This window comes from Myotis yumanensis, unplaced genomic scaffold, assembly GCF_028538775.1.
Source record: "Myotis yumanensis isolate MYYU_CA2020_CCGP unplaced genomic scaffold, mMyoYum1.0.hap1 SCAF_15, whole genome shotgun sequence".
NCBI lineage: Eukaryota > Metazoa > Chordata > Mammalia > Chiroptera > Vespertilionidae > Myotis > Myotis yumanensis.
The window spans coordinates 24200854-24216844 of NW_027223766.1; the positions used below are offsets into that span (position 1 = coordinate 24200854).

Consider the following 15991-nt stretch of genomic DNA (forward strand, 5'->3'; position numbering starts at 1 on the left):
CAGTATTCCTCTTTTGGCCCTGAAAAGTTCATATATATTCCAGAATTAGCCAAATATTGTGATCGTACAGCCCATTCCAACCCATGTTCCATGACCCTTGCCTCCTGCTCTCTGGACACATAGGGGTGCACAGTGTATGATATATCCCAGCACCAGCAATATGATGAGACTCTCCTGTGTCTAGGACCAGTGAGTAGCTTAAGATCAGGGAGAATCTGGTTATGTAGCAATAATATAATTTTAAGTTTTTTAATCATTTGGATCCTGCAGACTGGCTATATTTTTGAGCAAATCACTTTGCATGTTTATTTGCAATGTACCTTTCTTTAACATGGTGAAGATCCAAGATAACATTAAAAGTATTAGCTTGAATTTCATACCATGATTCCTAAATATTTTCTCTCCATTTGTGTAGATGGTCAACATTGACTTTTATCAATCCTTGGGGAGAAGGGAAGCTGTATGGCTCAGACTGCTGGTAAAAGTCTGATCTCTAGACTGGGAAGGGTAAGAGGGTGATAAGAAAGATGATACCATCTTGAAGGTCCACACTTGTTCTCCGGCATTCAGCATAGATCTCTAGAGGGTATGGATTTACTCATTGGGAGTCCCTAACTCAGCTTAAAAACAGAACAACAACAAAAACCTGGTTCTGTGTCTCATGGGGTAGGCAAGGGTATTGGGTAGGATAATTGATCTTTGGTCCCAAGAGAGTTGGAAAACGAAAGAACCTTCCAACTCCTGGCCTCACTGAGACTTCCAGGAGAAACATGAGCCCAAGTCAGAAAAGAACCCCGAGTCAGTAGACAAGCGCAGAAGGCCCACTGTGTCACCTTCTCTGACTACTCAGCCTTGGGTCTCATCACCAATGTTCCTGTTTCTATGACCAGAGTACCTTCCCAGGCCCTCTATGCCCACTTGTGTAATTCGGCCCTTGGCCAGCCATGGGCCATGAGATCTGATATGGAACCAAGGCTTCCACCAAGTCCTTAGCTGACATTCTACCTGCATGGGGATTAGCTTCCAACAACTTCTGAGAGCCAAGAGGACCCAAACCCTCTGGGACCTCTGTCACTATAGAATGGTAGGTGCAAGCCATTGTAAGGGGACAGACCAATGGCCAGAGAAGGGCACCAAACTTCTCTGCCCCAGCTGTCTTCCGGCTGCTCAAGCCTTTACATCTCTCACAGGATATTTTTTTGCTTCCTGACATGCTGAGAGATGAACGTTACATACCATGTCGTCAACTGACGAATGCAAAGTCTCGGGAATACAAGATGTGTATTCAAGCCCATGGAATAACGCTGGGATATTCACAAACTTTGTGCCTTTAAAGAGTTGTTTTAGCATTCCTTCACTCATGTATGCATTCATTTATTGACTCATTTATTAATTCATTCAACAAACACTGAATGCTGATTCTAACCAGGCAGCTTCACAGAAAATAAGGGGAAATATTGAATCATATCCTATTTAATACATTCCTCCCAAAACTGCAAATTGTCTCTAATATATAACTTACTGTTAAGTCAAACATTTCTATTAAGTTTTTAAAAATCAAAATAAAGATGGCATGCCATAGAAATCATTGTTGAGGAATTAGAGCAATTAGTCTGTCACTGAAGTTTTTATAGATTATGTGACATTTTGACATTTATACAACTGCCATGATACTTTTATATGGCATCAGTTACACTGTAATACTAGTAGGCTTATGGAATACCATGATTTTGAACGTAAAGAACAGAAACTATTAGGTAACCTTATGTTGTTAAAATTCTTGATCCATATAACTACCTATTACTGGTTAAGTTGTGGAATCTGTGGTCTTGGTGTATAAATGCGTGGATTAAATAACATTAATGTGTGATTACATGAAGGCAAACCATATAGCTTAGTTAAATTGCAGCATAATTGTTATCACTGAATGTAAAGTGATACCAATTAAACCTTCCTTTAGAACACCACAAATTAAGATGTAACTACTGGAAAAATTCTAGAATGCAATCTTATGGTATACCATGGGTAGAATATCCATGGATTTTTCAGAGGTTTAATGACATTTATAAAACATCTTTCTCCTTTATTGCTGGCATTAATTGTGCCTTATCCAGGAAAGTTTCAAAGAGATACCAATTACCTTTTTAAAATATATGTATCAATGAGTTCAGTCTTTAAAATATTGACAAAAAGACAAATTATAATTTCTTGTGCTCATATAGAGTAAATATTTTAGTAGGGTGGCATTGGGGTGGAATTTGGGACAAGAAAAGATCTGATATTAATGTTAATACCAATTCTTAAATTATGAAATTTTGTTCATCAGAAACAGTTGAGTATTGGCAACTTTATATCATTCTACATAATAAAATATTAGCAATTAAAATACTTTTGTAAGTATTACAGCATAAAAATGCCTTCCTACTTCATACATTCATCCCTCATATGTACTGGGCTGAATATTTATCAGCCTAGTGCAAGGTATTTAATTTCTGAGTCTCAATTTTCTCTTCAGGAAATCAGGGTAATAATAGCTACACAAAGGATTATTGTAAGGATTAAATGAAGACATCATCAATGACTCAATACAGTGCTTTATAATAAATCAACATTAATAAACATGTTTCCTCTCTCCTCCACGCCCCCCAATTTCACATCTTTTATGCTTCTTATATGAATATTTGTACCAGAACTGATGGTTTATACCTATAAGACACAAGGTCTAAAATAGATGACATAGTGAGAATTTAATCAAACTTATAATTTTGACACAGAGCACTAATATGTTTTTCAGATGAGAGAAATGTACTATAAAGAGGAAAATTTGATTAAGTAATGATTGAACTTTTGGAACTGGTGATTTTGTTTGTGTTTTTAGCAGAACTTTAGTGATTTCAGAGAAATGATCTGCAGATGAATCAAACCTTTCCTTCATATACCCACAGCCTGTAACCTACACGTGCCTCTGTGTGACCAGGTCTCAATTCCAGATGTTCCAAGTAGCTCTTCATTTCATCATGTCTTCTGACAGCACCTAAGCAAATATATCAAAAGTTGTACAACATTTAGCAAGTGCAACTTGAAGATTTTCTTTCTGTTAGACAAATAGACGCCATCTGGAAAAAATAACCCCAGGCTCTTGGACACAGGAGCATGAAGCGTATTGGCTGAACACCCAATGAATACCTTACACTACTTTCTTTGGCTCCTACCCTCTGCCTGCTCATTTCAAATCTTGCACACTTCAGCAGGCGCTGTGCTGTGAGACAAACGAGTCCTTGTTACCCAGGCACTCAAACACTGTGAAGACTCGCTTAATTTGAAAGACAGGCTTTGCAAAAAATTATCTGGACCAAAATTGTTTCCTTTCATACCAGGATACCTGCTCAATATCACTGTGTCTTGACGTTAATTGATAGCAATATTTTATTATTCAGTTCTTTCTCAGATTTTCAGTATTTGCCATGTTCCATTTTTAGGCAGGGGTTTCTTCATGTCATCTTTCCTTCCTTTTTTGCTCCCTCCCTTCCTCTTTTTCTAAAGTTATTTTCGATGTGAAAAAGTCCTACCTATGTTGTTATTTATTTCACTGATTGACTTTTATTTCTAAATTAGTATTATAAGAAACTTGTGTTAATTTTGCCTTTCAGAATTGGTTGGGCTGAATTTAAGTGACTGCAATATTATTTATGAAAACTAAACATTAACTTTTATAAGTTGAATAGTCAGAAATAAAAAGAACTAACTTTATGTTTACTTTAATGATATAATTCTTGTGATAAAAATCATTTTTAGTGAAATTTTTTTCATATCTCAAACTTTCTATGCAACCACACTTATGCCACATTGCTTAAGTTGTTTCCTTACTAATTACTTGCCTTTTGCCAGTTGTGAGCATGTAGCTTTTCAAAACCCAAAAGCAAATTGCCCCAGAACCTCTGGAATTCATTTTATTACATCTCGTGATCTGAGCAGTAGGGAGTCCTATGAAACATGTTGGATCAAACATTAACTTTATAAATTGCCTTCCTTCCCCACAATTCTTATGAAAAAGGTATTAAGCGAGATTAAAACTCTGGAAACATTTAATGGGACTTTGGAAATCTGTTTATGTTCAGTTTCTTGAAAAATAAAACTGTCTAATGGAAGCATTCCTTGTATGAGAAGTGGATGTGCCTTTGAGGCAATTTTCTTCCGTGCATAATAGGGAAACTGCAGCAGGATAATCTGAGTGTTTGAAATGTCTTTGCCGAATCCATAATGCTGCCAGTAATAATATCTGAAGGGGGTGTGTGAGTTTGTTCATAATGAGAAAAAGGAAGTAATGATTGGCAGTAATATCACTCTGTGTCTTTGCAGTCCTATCCTGGTCCGAGCCTGGAAAGTGAGGACTTCAACATCCCACCAATCACTCCTCCTTCCCTCCCCGACCACTCGCTGGTGCACCTGAATGAAGTTGAAACTGGTTACCACTCTCTGTGTCACCCAATGAACCATAATGGCCTGCTACCATTTCATCCACAAAACATGGACCTACCTGAAATCACCGTGTCCAACATGCTGGGACAGGACGGAGCACTGCTTACCAACTCCATTTCCGTGGTAAGAACCTGTTTACCCATTAAGGGGGGTGGGGGGCAAGGGACATGGTGGGGACAAGTAGAATTTAATGCGAGAAGCTCTGCACTGTAATAACGCGGCATTCTGAAACTAGAAATAGGTTTAAAGCTACGGAAGATGTTCTCCAGAAGTCCTGTGAAATCCTGAAGCACTTTTCCATTTTAGATTTAAGTCTAGGCAAAATCAATTTATGACATGTTTGATTATGCATATTTATAACCCAAAGTACTAAATACTCTTTGACACTGACTGTTCTCTTATAAAGTCTAACCATCTTACTGGCTTTCAGATAAAAAGTTATCTTAAAAGGTGCTATCTCTCATCCAGTGCAGGATTCCTCCCCTGAGCAGGGCTTCCCATCTGAACAGGAACTGCTATTAAACTTCCTTTCGACCCTATTTTCCACACTCACATTCCACAAATTTATTTAATATGGAAGCAACAGAAGTATTTTCATTTTTATTTTGGAGGTATAATTCTTACAATCAAAATGTATCCCCATCGATGTGTTTCAGTGTATCGGGCCTGTTGGATTCAGGATCTTCTAATGTTCTATGTTTCTCAAATTTAGTGGGAATGGGTATCATCCAGCAAACTAGCACAGATTAAATTCCCAGAGTCCCGGGATCTGTATTTTTGATGAACATCCCTGACTTTATCATATAATCCTTCCTTCTGATTTTTATGGCATATAAAACTTAATTTCTCTGTCTATATCATAAGTGCTGAAAAATCTCTTCAGTGGCATATGGCTAAGGGCAGAGCTTTTTACCACATCATAAAACTCTCTCCAGGGTTAACAATGACTTTGAGTTAGCGTTCTTTCATTTCCGTTCTTCAATCACTTACCAGTCTAACTAACTCTATTGTATTTTTGCAAATCGCTGAACAATGCTGTCATATTCACAATGAACACATTTATTAACTTCTTCGTATTATGTTGTTTCTGATTAAAAAAAATGTTTCATATGATCAACTTACCTAAGTCATTTGGAGATATATAAACTTGAATGATTTCACAAGAAGGTTTTCCTGTGTGTGAAGTAGAGTTGAAAGAAACCCCACAGAGGTGTTTTTAGGGAATGGAGCCCAGAGTCTAACGCCATAATAGTGTAAGATTTCTAAGGATGGGCAGGTAGCTGGTTGGCCAAGAGGGAAGAACCCATCCGCAGTACTAGCAGTGGTGGGAAACTCAGCTGTATTGTCCCAGTGTTTCATGTTATATTTGCCTGTCTAGATTTACCTTGAGACTATTAACTATGACTTAATAAAGTAGAGAATGAATTTTTAACAAACATGCTAAATGTGTAAGTCTGAATAATGTACTTCAAAGCAGTCACCTTGAACAATCACAGGCTGTTCTTTGAGGCTAAGTCTTCAGACCCAGTTCATGAGTCAGTAGGCACCCAGATCATGCCTTTATAGGAACCCACATTCACTGAAGAGGAGTGCATACAGTGTATAAAATATCAGTTTTGTCCGCTGTGCTCCTTCCTCATAGTGCTAATGAAGTTGGCCGTAGGAGGGATAATGAGATATTCAAACATATAGTTTAAGTGCCCAAACTTTTCCTTTCTATAACTTACCTACTTAGCATTCCTAGACCTTCTCCATACACCATTTACTCTTTAAGAAACACTTGTACAACTTTAGTAAATATGCATCTGGGATTGTCCCAGATTTGCCATCCTTGGCAATCACTCCATTCTCAAATGGTGCTCAGGACTGGAGCTAGTCACACCTGTGAAACACACCACTTTCCAGACCCTTCCTCCACTGTGCTTTCCTCTTAACCTCTCAGGAGCTTCAGCTCATCCAACATTTCTTTATGCTGTCGCCACCCAACTGAATGCTCAAAACCGAGCTTAGGTATTTTCCTGTAGTTATGGTATTTCCCTTGGAACATTTAACACAAGGCAGAGGGGCCGTTATTGGCCTACACCAGTGGTTCTCAACCTTCCTAATGCCGCGACCCTTTAATACAGTTCCTCATGTTGTGGTGACCCCCAATTTCATCGTTACAAATTGAACAGTGATTAATCACAAAAACAATATGTAATTATATATGTGTTTTCCGATGGTCTTAGGCGACCCCTGTGTAAGGGTCGTTCGACCCCCAAAGGGGTTGCGACCCACAGGTTGAGAACCGCTGGATTACAGTAATCTGGTCTGGGAGTTTACAAAACTTAGTGGAAAAGGTAAGACTGTAGTCAAGGTTTAAAAGATGGTTTTGATTTGGACAAGTAAAGAGACGAGAAAACACATATTGGAAAGCAGGTTAGATATTTTAAGTTGAGAGATTTGACCAAAGACTTCAAAAACCAATCAGAGGTCTGTGGGCTTGATATGATGGATTCTAAAAACTCACTGGCTGTTTTCAGTCAGGGTGGTGTTGTCGGAAAACATTTTTGGCGCCTCCCTGGATGGATAGCAGTGGTAAGAAACTGCAGGTGTGGAAAGTCTGAGGAGCCTGTTGTCATAGCCAGGCTGGAGGTGTTGAGGAGGTGCACAGAGTGGTGACAGTGTGAAAAGAAAGATGGGCTGCTAAGCTGTTTTCACGTCATTCCCAACTCTATATGGATCTAAAGATGAATAACCTTTCATATCATCGTATTTTACATTTAAAAGGCACTGAGGGATTATTTTCTTTGAAAAGAAATTTAGGACTATAAAATGTTCTCTTCACACTTCTTTGTAACATATGGCCAAAAACTCTTTCTGTAGCAATTTGTTCATTGCTAATGTGATCACAGAGTTTAACAACCAACTATTGATCTGTTTGCCAATTGTTGAAATATATGAATAGTGCACAATTTAGGTCAGTGCTCATAGAGACAAGGAAATAATGTCTACAGAAATCAGGATGCAAATGCTGCCCACCTAGAAATTATAGTGCTTTTCCTGAGTTCCTCTCCCAAGGCCACCTACAACATGGGAACAATGAGGAAAGCTAACACTTGCAGATCCTATGTAATGAACTTGCTGTAAGTTTGAAAATCCAGTGAATATAAACCACCTTAAGTGGAGATGCAGATATATATATATATATATGAGCAACTCTTTCCAATGTTATTTTCCAAAAGCTCTTCAGTGTTATTAAAGCTGAACTATTTGCTGTTAGTATAGTGCTTGCATCTTTGTGTTAGTATTTTCACATAGGTGGGTCAAATATTGTAGTTCTCACTTAGATATTCTATATATTTTAGGGGTTATTATAATGTTTATAACATATATGCATCATTATATGTCCTATATGTTATTACTTTTATAATGTAATTATATGTATAATATAATCTTTTCTGTGATTTTATTTTAAAGATAAATTATTACATATAATGTTTTCTTCTGAGATTTTTGTTTTAAAGATAAATTTCTTGCCCTTGCCCCCAGTGGTAATATAAGTGATTCAATTTCACTTAGTTTAAGCATTTCCTACAAATGTTTAATATACTAGACATAAAAACGTATTCTGTATGAGAAATCAATATCTGAATGAGTATTATTACCCCAGTTTCACAAATGGAAAATGGAGGATCACAGTGATTAAGTGACTTACTCAGTGGCTCCGCCAGCAAATACCCCAGCTCCCTTGTCTGAAACAAGGATAGTAATAATCCTTACCTCATGGGGGTAAATGAGTCAGAATTGCTTAGACTAGTAGTTGCACATAGGAAATATTATATAAGTTTGTTAAATAAAATATGAAAGGCAAGCTTGTATGACTCTTTTAGAGAAGTTAAAATGCATGAGAGGGAAGATTTTCCAAAAGAGTTATTTATACTTTAATCCTCAATCTTCTTCAGACCTATCAAAAAAAAAAAAAAAAAAGACAGCAATGAGCCTGCTGTTAACCAAAGAAGCCTCTCTACTTTTACTGAGTGTCCTTACATATTATTATAATTAAAATTGACATCTCTGGGTCAGACTGCCTCAGTTCAAATCCTGGCACTGTCACTTGCCAGCTGTATGACATTCGGCAATTTATATAACGTTCTTGTGCCTCAGTTTCCTCGTCTATAAAATTGGGATAATAAGATATTTAATCTCACAAGTTATGAGCATTAAATTAGGTCATATCTGTAAAATAGTGCCTGACTTGCACTTGATGCTAGATACAGCCCGTGAGAATTTCTTTCGGATAAAGGTCACCAGGGTAGAATATCTAGATTGCCTTCTAAAATTTACCATAAACAGGTACAGAGGGTAAAGCATCCAGAGCACGCAGTTCTCTCCTTCCCGCTTCCTTTCTGTATGTTCTTGCCTGTGCCATTTCATATGTTGGTAGTCAGTCAGGAGTCTGCAAGAAGTTAGATTTCTGGCACTTTAAAAAGATTCCATTTTCTTAAAGCCCCTATTTTCCCAGCTCGGGCTATAAACCAGGGTAGAATTTCTATTAGTATATACTGTCGAATAAGTGCCAATTAGTTCTGACTCCCAGGTCCAACTCAAACAGCCATTCATGATCCAATATGTAAAAGTTCCATTTTCTCAATATTCCCTTGTGGGCAATTGACAGTGGGTAACTGATCAAGGAGTGGAGTACGGTTAGACGAGCACTCGAATGAGAGTCCAGAGAACCAGGCTCTGCCTTGGATAAGCTTGGTAGCCATGGGCCGTGCATTGCACCCTGTCCATAGCAGCAGGGCTGGGCTAGATGAGGGGCTCCAAGCTGAGCTCCTTGGAGACAGGGGAAGCCAGGAATCAGCCAGGGTCGGAGGGCGTTGCTCTTATTTATCTCACTTGTTCACATTTCTTGTAAAAGTTCCCTTGAACAAAGGATTCTACCCCTCCCCCCGCTTTAAGAAAATGGAAAACCACAAGAGTAGTTGATCACTGAGATCCTTCACAGGGCTAGCATTTTCCTGTGTTTCATTCTCTATCGACCACACAATTGTGATGCAGGGTCGCGACTCACCCAACTTGTCACTTTAGCTCCTTAGTAATTTTTCCCACTATCACTTTGGCTCCTCAGTATTTTACCTGTCCCCCAAAGCCCATTCTGTTATTAAGATATTTGAATCTATTGAATAGAACCTTTCTTTTGGGAGGAAAATGTTATTCTGCCATTAAGAAGAAGTGACTTTGCTTTGTGAGAAAGAACAGTGTTTTCCTGTTGTTAGGAGGAAACTGCAGGGCTATTTGGGGAGAAGGTAGGATAAGAACATGTCAACGTTAACGATTCGTGGTTTCAGAAAAAAAAATCCTTTGGTTCCTACAAACCGAAATCGAGAGCCTCTCCTTTTCCTCTCCGCTCTGGTCCATTCACTGCTGGGTTAATCATGGATTGGTGGAAGGCAAAATGCAACCTTGTATAAAGTCACCCAAGCCTCGCTGCCCGGCGTATATGTGGCGATTGCTTGTTCTTTGTGCAGTCAACAGAAGCTCTTTCATACAAAGAAAAACCGTGCAAAGTTTTAGAATGGCCTCACAGAAAGGATTCATTTAGAACCTGGGCTTTTTGCAGAGTGTGGTTCCTAATGACACATTATAGGAAATTTACAACGAGAAAAGGCAACAAAGGAGATTTCAATTTCTTTCAATGCTTCGAATTTCCAGTTCTGGAGTTTAAAATGGAAAAAAAAAGAAAAGAAAAGATGTTAAAAGCAATAAAATTGGGGGGTTTATTTCCCCAATGCCTTATTTTTCCAGGCAACAAAAGCAAGCATAATATATGTATTCAGATTTATTGTCATTTTTTTTGCATTCAGTCATGGCACACTTTGCATTCAAAGGCCACTGTTCCACTGTTTTGACAACCATCACTTCAGTAGGTAGCGGGCGGGATGAACAAAACTGAAGCAGGAGTGTTCTCCGGGTCCAGGGGGAGTGCTCTTACATCAAGGAAGTCAGATGTATGAGAGCAGCATGAATTTCTAATCTGTTGCCATTATGGGAAGGACCACTGGCATATTGAATAATGTAGCTTTCAAAGCCAAGCAGAAAATGTGATTACAGACAATTTGATTGCTATTTTTAAAATAAATATTTTCAAAATCTTGGGATACTTTATTTCATGTAATGCATAAAATATGGAACCGTGGACTGGACCTAAAATATCTTTCAGGACACGCAAGAGCTGATGACGTCAGCCCCATTTAGATATGAAATAATAGAGGCATTAGTTTAAAATGGATCGGATGTCACTGTGGTGTGTTTCTTTAAAAAAAAAATAGGGGGAAAGCAATAAAAAGAAATGATTTTGCCCACTTTGACAGAAAAAAAATGAACAATAATTATTTAGCATTATGCCGCAATTCATCAAATGCTTAGCAATTACAGCCTGTTTTTTTTTTTTTCACAATTTATCTTTTTTTTTTTTTAACATTACAGCACCTGAGAGCAATGTACTAAACCACTTTAGGACTGTGAAAAAATTGGCTTTTTTTTTGGTTCTTATTTTTGACTATATATAATAAAAGTGTGTGGTTTGGGTTGGGTTTTTTTAATGTCAAATTCCTAATAAGGCCAAAAATAAGTGTTGTTTGTGGTTAGTTGTTAAGTTCTACTTTAGCCCTTTCTTTGCTGAAAACGGACTACTTTGAATGTGGTATTGATAAGTAGTTCAATGGACTCAGTATGTTAATGATTTGGGGACTATCTTTTAGTGCTGTAATAAAATATTTCTCCCAACCACAGCTCTCCTTAATAGTGTTCAGGAAAGGAGCCAATTTAAAAATAACGCTTTTCCTTTCTTATGCCAAGTAAAAAACTCAAGATTCACTTTGTATATGGGGCTCGTTGTACTTTTTCTTTAACCCTGGAGTTCGTTATGGATTTGTGCCTCGCCCATGCATGCAAGAAGTTAAAAATCTATAAAACTAGTTACATAATAGACTGTAAGCAAACTCGGGGAGTTACTCAATCCAGTCTCTTCATTCTAGGCAGGGGTAAACTTCAACCATTTAAGATATGTGGTTTTCTATCGAAGAGCCAAGATTCCACAACTTTCCTTGGTAGCCTGTTTGTGTTTAATTAACCTTGTAACATTAAGCTAAATTGCACTAAGAGATTTAGATTTCTTCCAGGAAGTTCCTTATTAAAGTTCAACTAAAATCTCTTACTGCAATTTCAGTCTCCTATGTCTGCTTCAGACATCTGAATGCTCGGGAACGGTTGATTCAAGAATTTGACATTTACTAAGTCAGCCCCACAGTTGTGTTTTAACTGGCCCAAATAACCCCAATTCTTTGAACCTTTCCTCAAAGGTCATACTTTTCAACTTTTCAATCAAATTAACTTTTTCTTTTTTTTTAATTTGTGATCGTAAGGAGTGCCGACCACAGGGAGAGGCAGAGCGTGAAATTTCTGATTAATTTCTGAATTTTTCAAGTAATTCTCCGCCCCCCACATGGACGCTTGATGATAGGCTCTTTAATAGCATCATCGATTACTGACATATTTAGTTTTTTGACCCGTTGCTCACTCCCAGGGTGTGTTTCTTGCTGTATCGGTATCTAGCCAGCAATTCTCCATCTTGTTTCCATGTAATTCATTTCACATCCTAAAGGCAAACATCTGGAAAGGCCATTATGGTGTTATTCCTCAAGTCCTCTTTTTTTCTGCTTGGGTATCCATTATTTAAATAGTCCTTAGCAAATAAAGAGAGGGAAGAAAAATATAGTTATATCCTCCTAATGGTCCTTGGGTAAACAGATTCTAAGTGGGCCCATAAGACAGAATCCCGGGCCGGGCAATGAGATTTCAGTCACTCGCTGGAACCTCCAAAATGTTAATGAAATCTTTCCTGAAGTGTTGAGGGGGCAGTTTGAGAAAAGCAGCACAGAACCTGCATGAAAGGAGTTGGGAGGAGGAAGGATAAGCAGCAAGTTAAAACAGAAGCCCGTTCGGCAGAGAAACCATGCACCTGAGGGCTCCATGTGCTGTGTGCCTCTGGCCGCCAGCCCTCTCCCTCCCCCTTCTCCAACTCCGTGCTCTTTGCTTGTTTCTCCTCCTCATTTAGGTCCAACTCATGTGCCAAACGCACCCCACTACCCCCCATAATAATCAGAACACTTCATGTGTCAAGTCTTGACTATACATCAGGCCCTGAGCTGAGCACCTCCCGTGTGTCACTCTCCTTGCTCTCTCTGTCCTCTGCTTTTCAGCATCAACACTCAGGACATGCCCTCCCTGTGGGAAGGGAAGTGTCTTGCTCCTTGCCCTGACTGGTAAGCTCTTTACAGAAAAGTGAGCCTAGACACCCTGAGAGCTTACTTGGTTTCATTGTCGAGGCTTTCTTGTAGAAATTATTGATATTAATATTATATAAGCATGGCACATAGTAGGAGCTCATTAACTGTTTATGATCAAATAGATGAACTCATTTGTCCCCCCATGAAACCCATATATTGTCCCCAGACAGTAACAGGATCATTATTGCTTTTTATGCTGACACTTCTAAGCAATTGTGTAGTTTTCTAAATTGATACAAGTATTTCAGTTTTTAAAAAATACATTATGTCATGTGTCATGGGGTCTAAATGCATTTAGCCTGCTATAATAATTCCAATGTAAATAAATAGATTGAGCCCCAAACTTACATCTAATCTCGTAGCCTTAATACTTAATCAACTTACTACTAATTATTTCCTAACCCATACCACTCTTGAGCTAATGTATATGACAATTTAATTATAATGCATAGTTGATCTTTTTTAGATGAATACTTATATTTTCTGAATAGAGCTTTTTTTATGGAGTAAAATTACAAGACTTCTAAAGAAACATCTTGGGGCAGGAGGAGCAATGTGGATAATTAATGTCTATTATACACTGGCCCATATGACCAGTGTTTATTTCTTGTTTTATTGCAAAATGATTCAATCTTTGACTTGCTGTTTGGTTGGTTTGTGCAAATAGATTATTAACATTAAAATGTTCTATTATAAACCCATTTAGTCATGGAGTCATAGGAGAATTAGTCTAAAGTGCTTTTCAGGAGAACAATGAACCAGACTCATTTCAAGACACCACTTCCTTCATTATTCATTAACTATTCTTATCTAGTGCATACGGGAACATTTTAGAGTAGATCTGGGTGGTGGTTGTTTTGTTTTTTGTTGGTTTTTTTTTCCATTTTATTTTTTTCCAGTTTGAAAGCCCTGAGTTCCCTTATGTGGACAAGCATTACCTACAAGAACACAATGTTTGTTTTTTTGCATTAGCCTTTCATAACGCTTTTCTCTGCCATTGGAGAAAAGGCATAGAGTGCTGAGGGTCTTCAACCATGTGGCCGTTAAAAATAGTAGCTTCACCTTTCCTCTTTGAGGTCTCTGAAAATATCACAAATACCATAATAATCCAGAGAAAAGATCCTTTGTCCTTCACCTAATAAATATATTTAGCATTTTGATAAATATATAATAACAAAATTGATAGTTGAACTTCTCAGAATTTAATGGCATATACAAATTCCCCAGGGAAATCTAAGTACTACTTGACAGGAGGATCTAACTCTTTGTAATATAGGATAGCAATTCCATTTTTCATAGGCAAGACACTGTCTCAATATTTGCTACATTTTCTAAGCATTGTTAAGAGTATTATATTCTTTCACATTTAAGGAGTATTTTTCCCAATCAAAATGTTGATTGTTTCTAATAAAAGTTATTTAACCCCCCAAACATTTTTACACTATTAAAGTTTTTATGTTTCTTATATGTGTTGCATATTTAATCACATTCTCTGCTAACCAGCAGACATAAACAATGGTTTACCAAGTTGCAATAAGACCATATTCCATACATTATGAAACTTAAAAATGCTCTGAATGAAAAATAAGTTCCTCTTCAATTCTTGAGATGGTAGATTTATAAAGGATATATTATTACAACTATCAAAAGACAAAATTATTAGCATTTAAAGTAATTGTGTTCTATTATTACAGTATACATATCTTACAATTCTTGAAGAATTAATAGGAAAAGGAGGATAGTCAGGCTTGACCATATAACTATTCTTCACATTGAATAAAAGTATGCTATTCTCATCTATATTCATGTATCTCTCTGTCTCTTTTTCTACATGAACATATGTAATCACACATCTGTATGTTGATTGTGTCTGAGAGTAACAGTAGCCAGCAAATGCCACTCCTCCACTGGGCAGATGCAAATTGGGACTTTTGGTTAACAGCTTCTGTGCTACCTAGGGTACTTTTTGTTTCTGCAGTTGTTTTTGCTTTCCCCAAAGCAGCCTCATTAGAGCAGCACGTGGGGCTAGGCCTTGTTTCCTGGCAAACAGGAGACACTGTGTTCTCTGAAGCTGCCCTTTGCTGTACATTTCACCCCACTCATCACGCGTTTTTGGATGTCTTCATTGTGCCTCAGATCTGCTGAGTGTTACATATATGGTATGTTAGAATCCAGGAGCCGACAGTTCTCTTGGGAAGACGAGGATTACTACAAATACGAAACATGTGGAAATGTGAGACCATGTAAGACCAAGTTCTCAAGTTGGGTACCCTCCTTCAGTTGACCAGGGAGTGTGGTAGTCACCTGCAGAAACTGACCAGTGGCGTTGGGGTCTTGAGCAGCGATGTGAGTGGTGGGCTCCCAGCTGGTTCTGGGGTAAGGCAGCCTGGACTTGGACCCTGCCTAAACCCTCACTCCTCACTGGCTACATGACACTGTGGGCAAGTGATTTCACCTCTCTGTGCCTCACTCTCTCAGCTCTCATCTCTCACCTCCCTTGTTAGTGATAAGGATTAAATGAGTCTACACCCCTGAAGCCCTCAAGCAAAACCATACAGTGTGCTTCATGTCACCTCTTTTATTATCCATTGAGGCCCCACAGCTGCTCGGCTGGGTTTTCCTTACATTGCCTGTCATTCCTCTTCTAGTTATTAATGTCCATGCTCCATGGGAGGTTCAAAGAACGGCCACGCTGGCATTTACTGAACACCTACTCTCGCCAGGTCCCAGGCACATACAGGTTCCTCCATAATCACATCAGGGGAGGGTGGCATTGTCCTTATCTTGCCCAGGAGGGACTGAGGACTCAGAGGCAGGTCAGACAGGTAGACGGCTGGGGTTAGGGTTAGAGGTCACAAAAGCAGTGTTCTCAGAGCCCCCTCCCATGAGCTCAGAGCCCTCCCTGATAAACCCTGGAGTGTGACTAAGAAGCTAGTGCATGAAGGATGGAAGGGCCAGAGTGTGACTTTCAAAACTCTCCATGTCAGGGTCCTGTTCTTCTCACCCAGCCTGCGGAATGTCCCGTGCCTGAGAGCAGTACTATGGAGATCCCCTCGTGGGGCCAGAAACTAATGGGAAAGTTACCTTACGTGCAAAGGCTGTGCTTAGTTATCTCAGAGGAGGAGCTATTGGGTTTGAACCTGTCTGCCTTAGTGAGATTTTCGATGATTCACAGTCTG

General features: G+C 38.5%; 1 protein-coding gene across 1 annotated transcript in view; it reads left to right on the plus strand.

The window, feature by feature from the left end:
- Window positions 1–15991, plus strand: part of TOX (thymocyte selection associated high mobility group box) — a 296399-nt gene that overhangs the window by 163685 nt on the left and 116723 nt on the right. The window contains exon 3 of the mRNA XM_070392145.1: window positions 4360–4602. Coding sequence (XP_070248246.1) covers window positions 4360–4602 — 243 coding nt within the window. The remainder of the gene's footprint in view (window positions 1–4359; window positions 4603–15991) is intronic.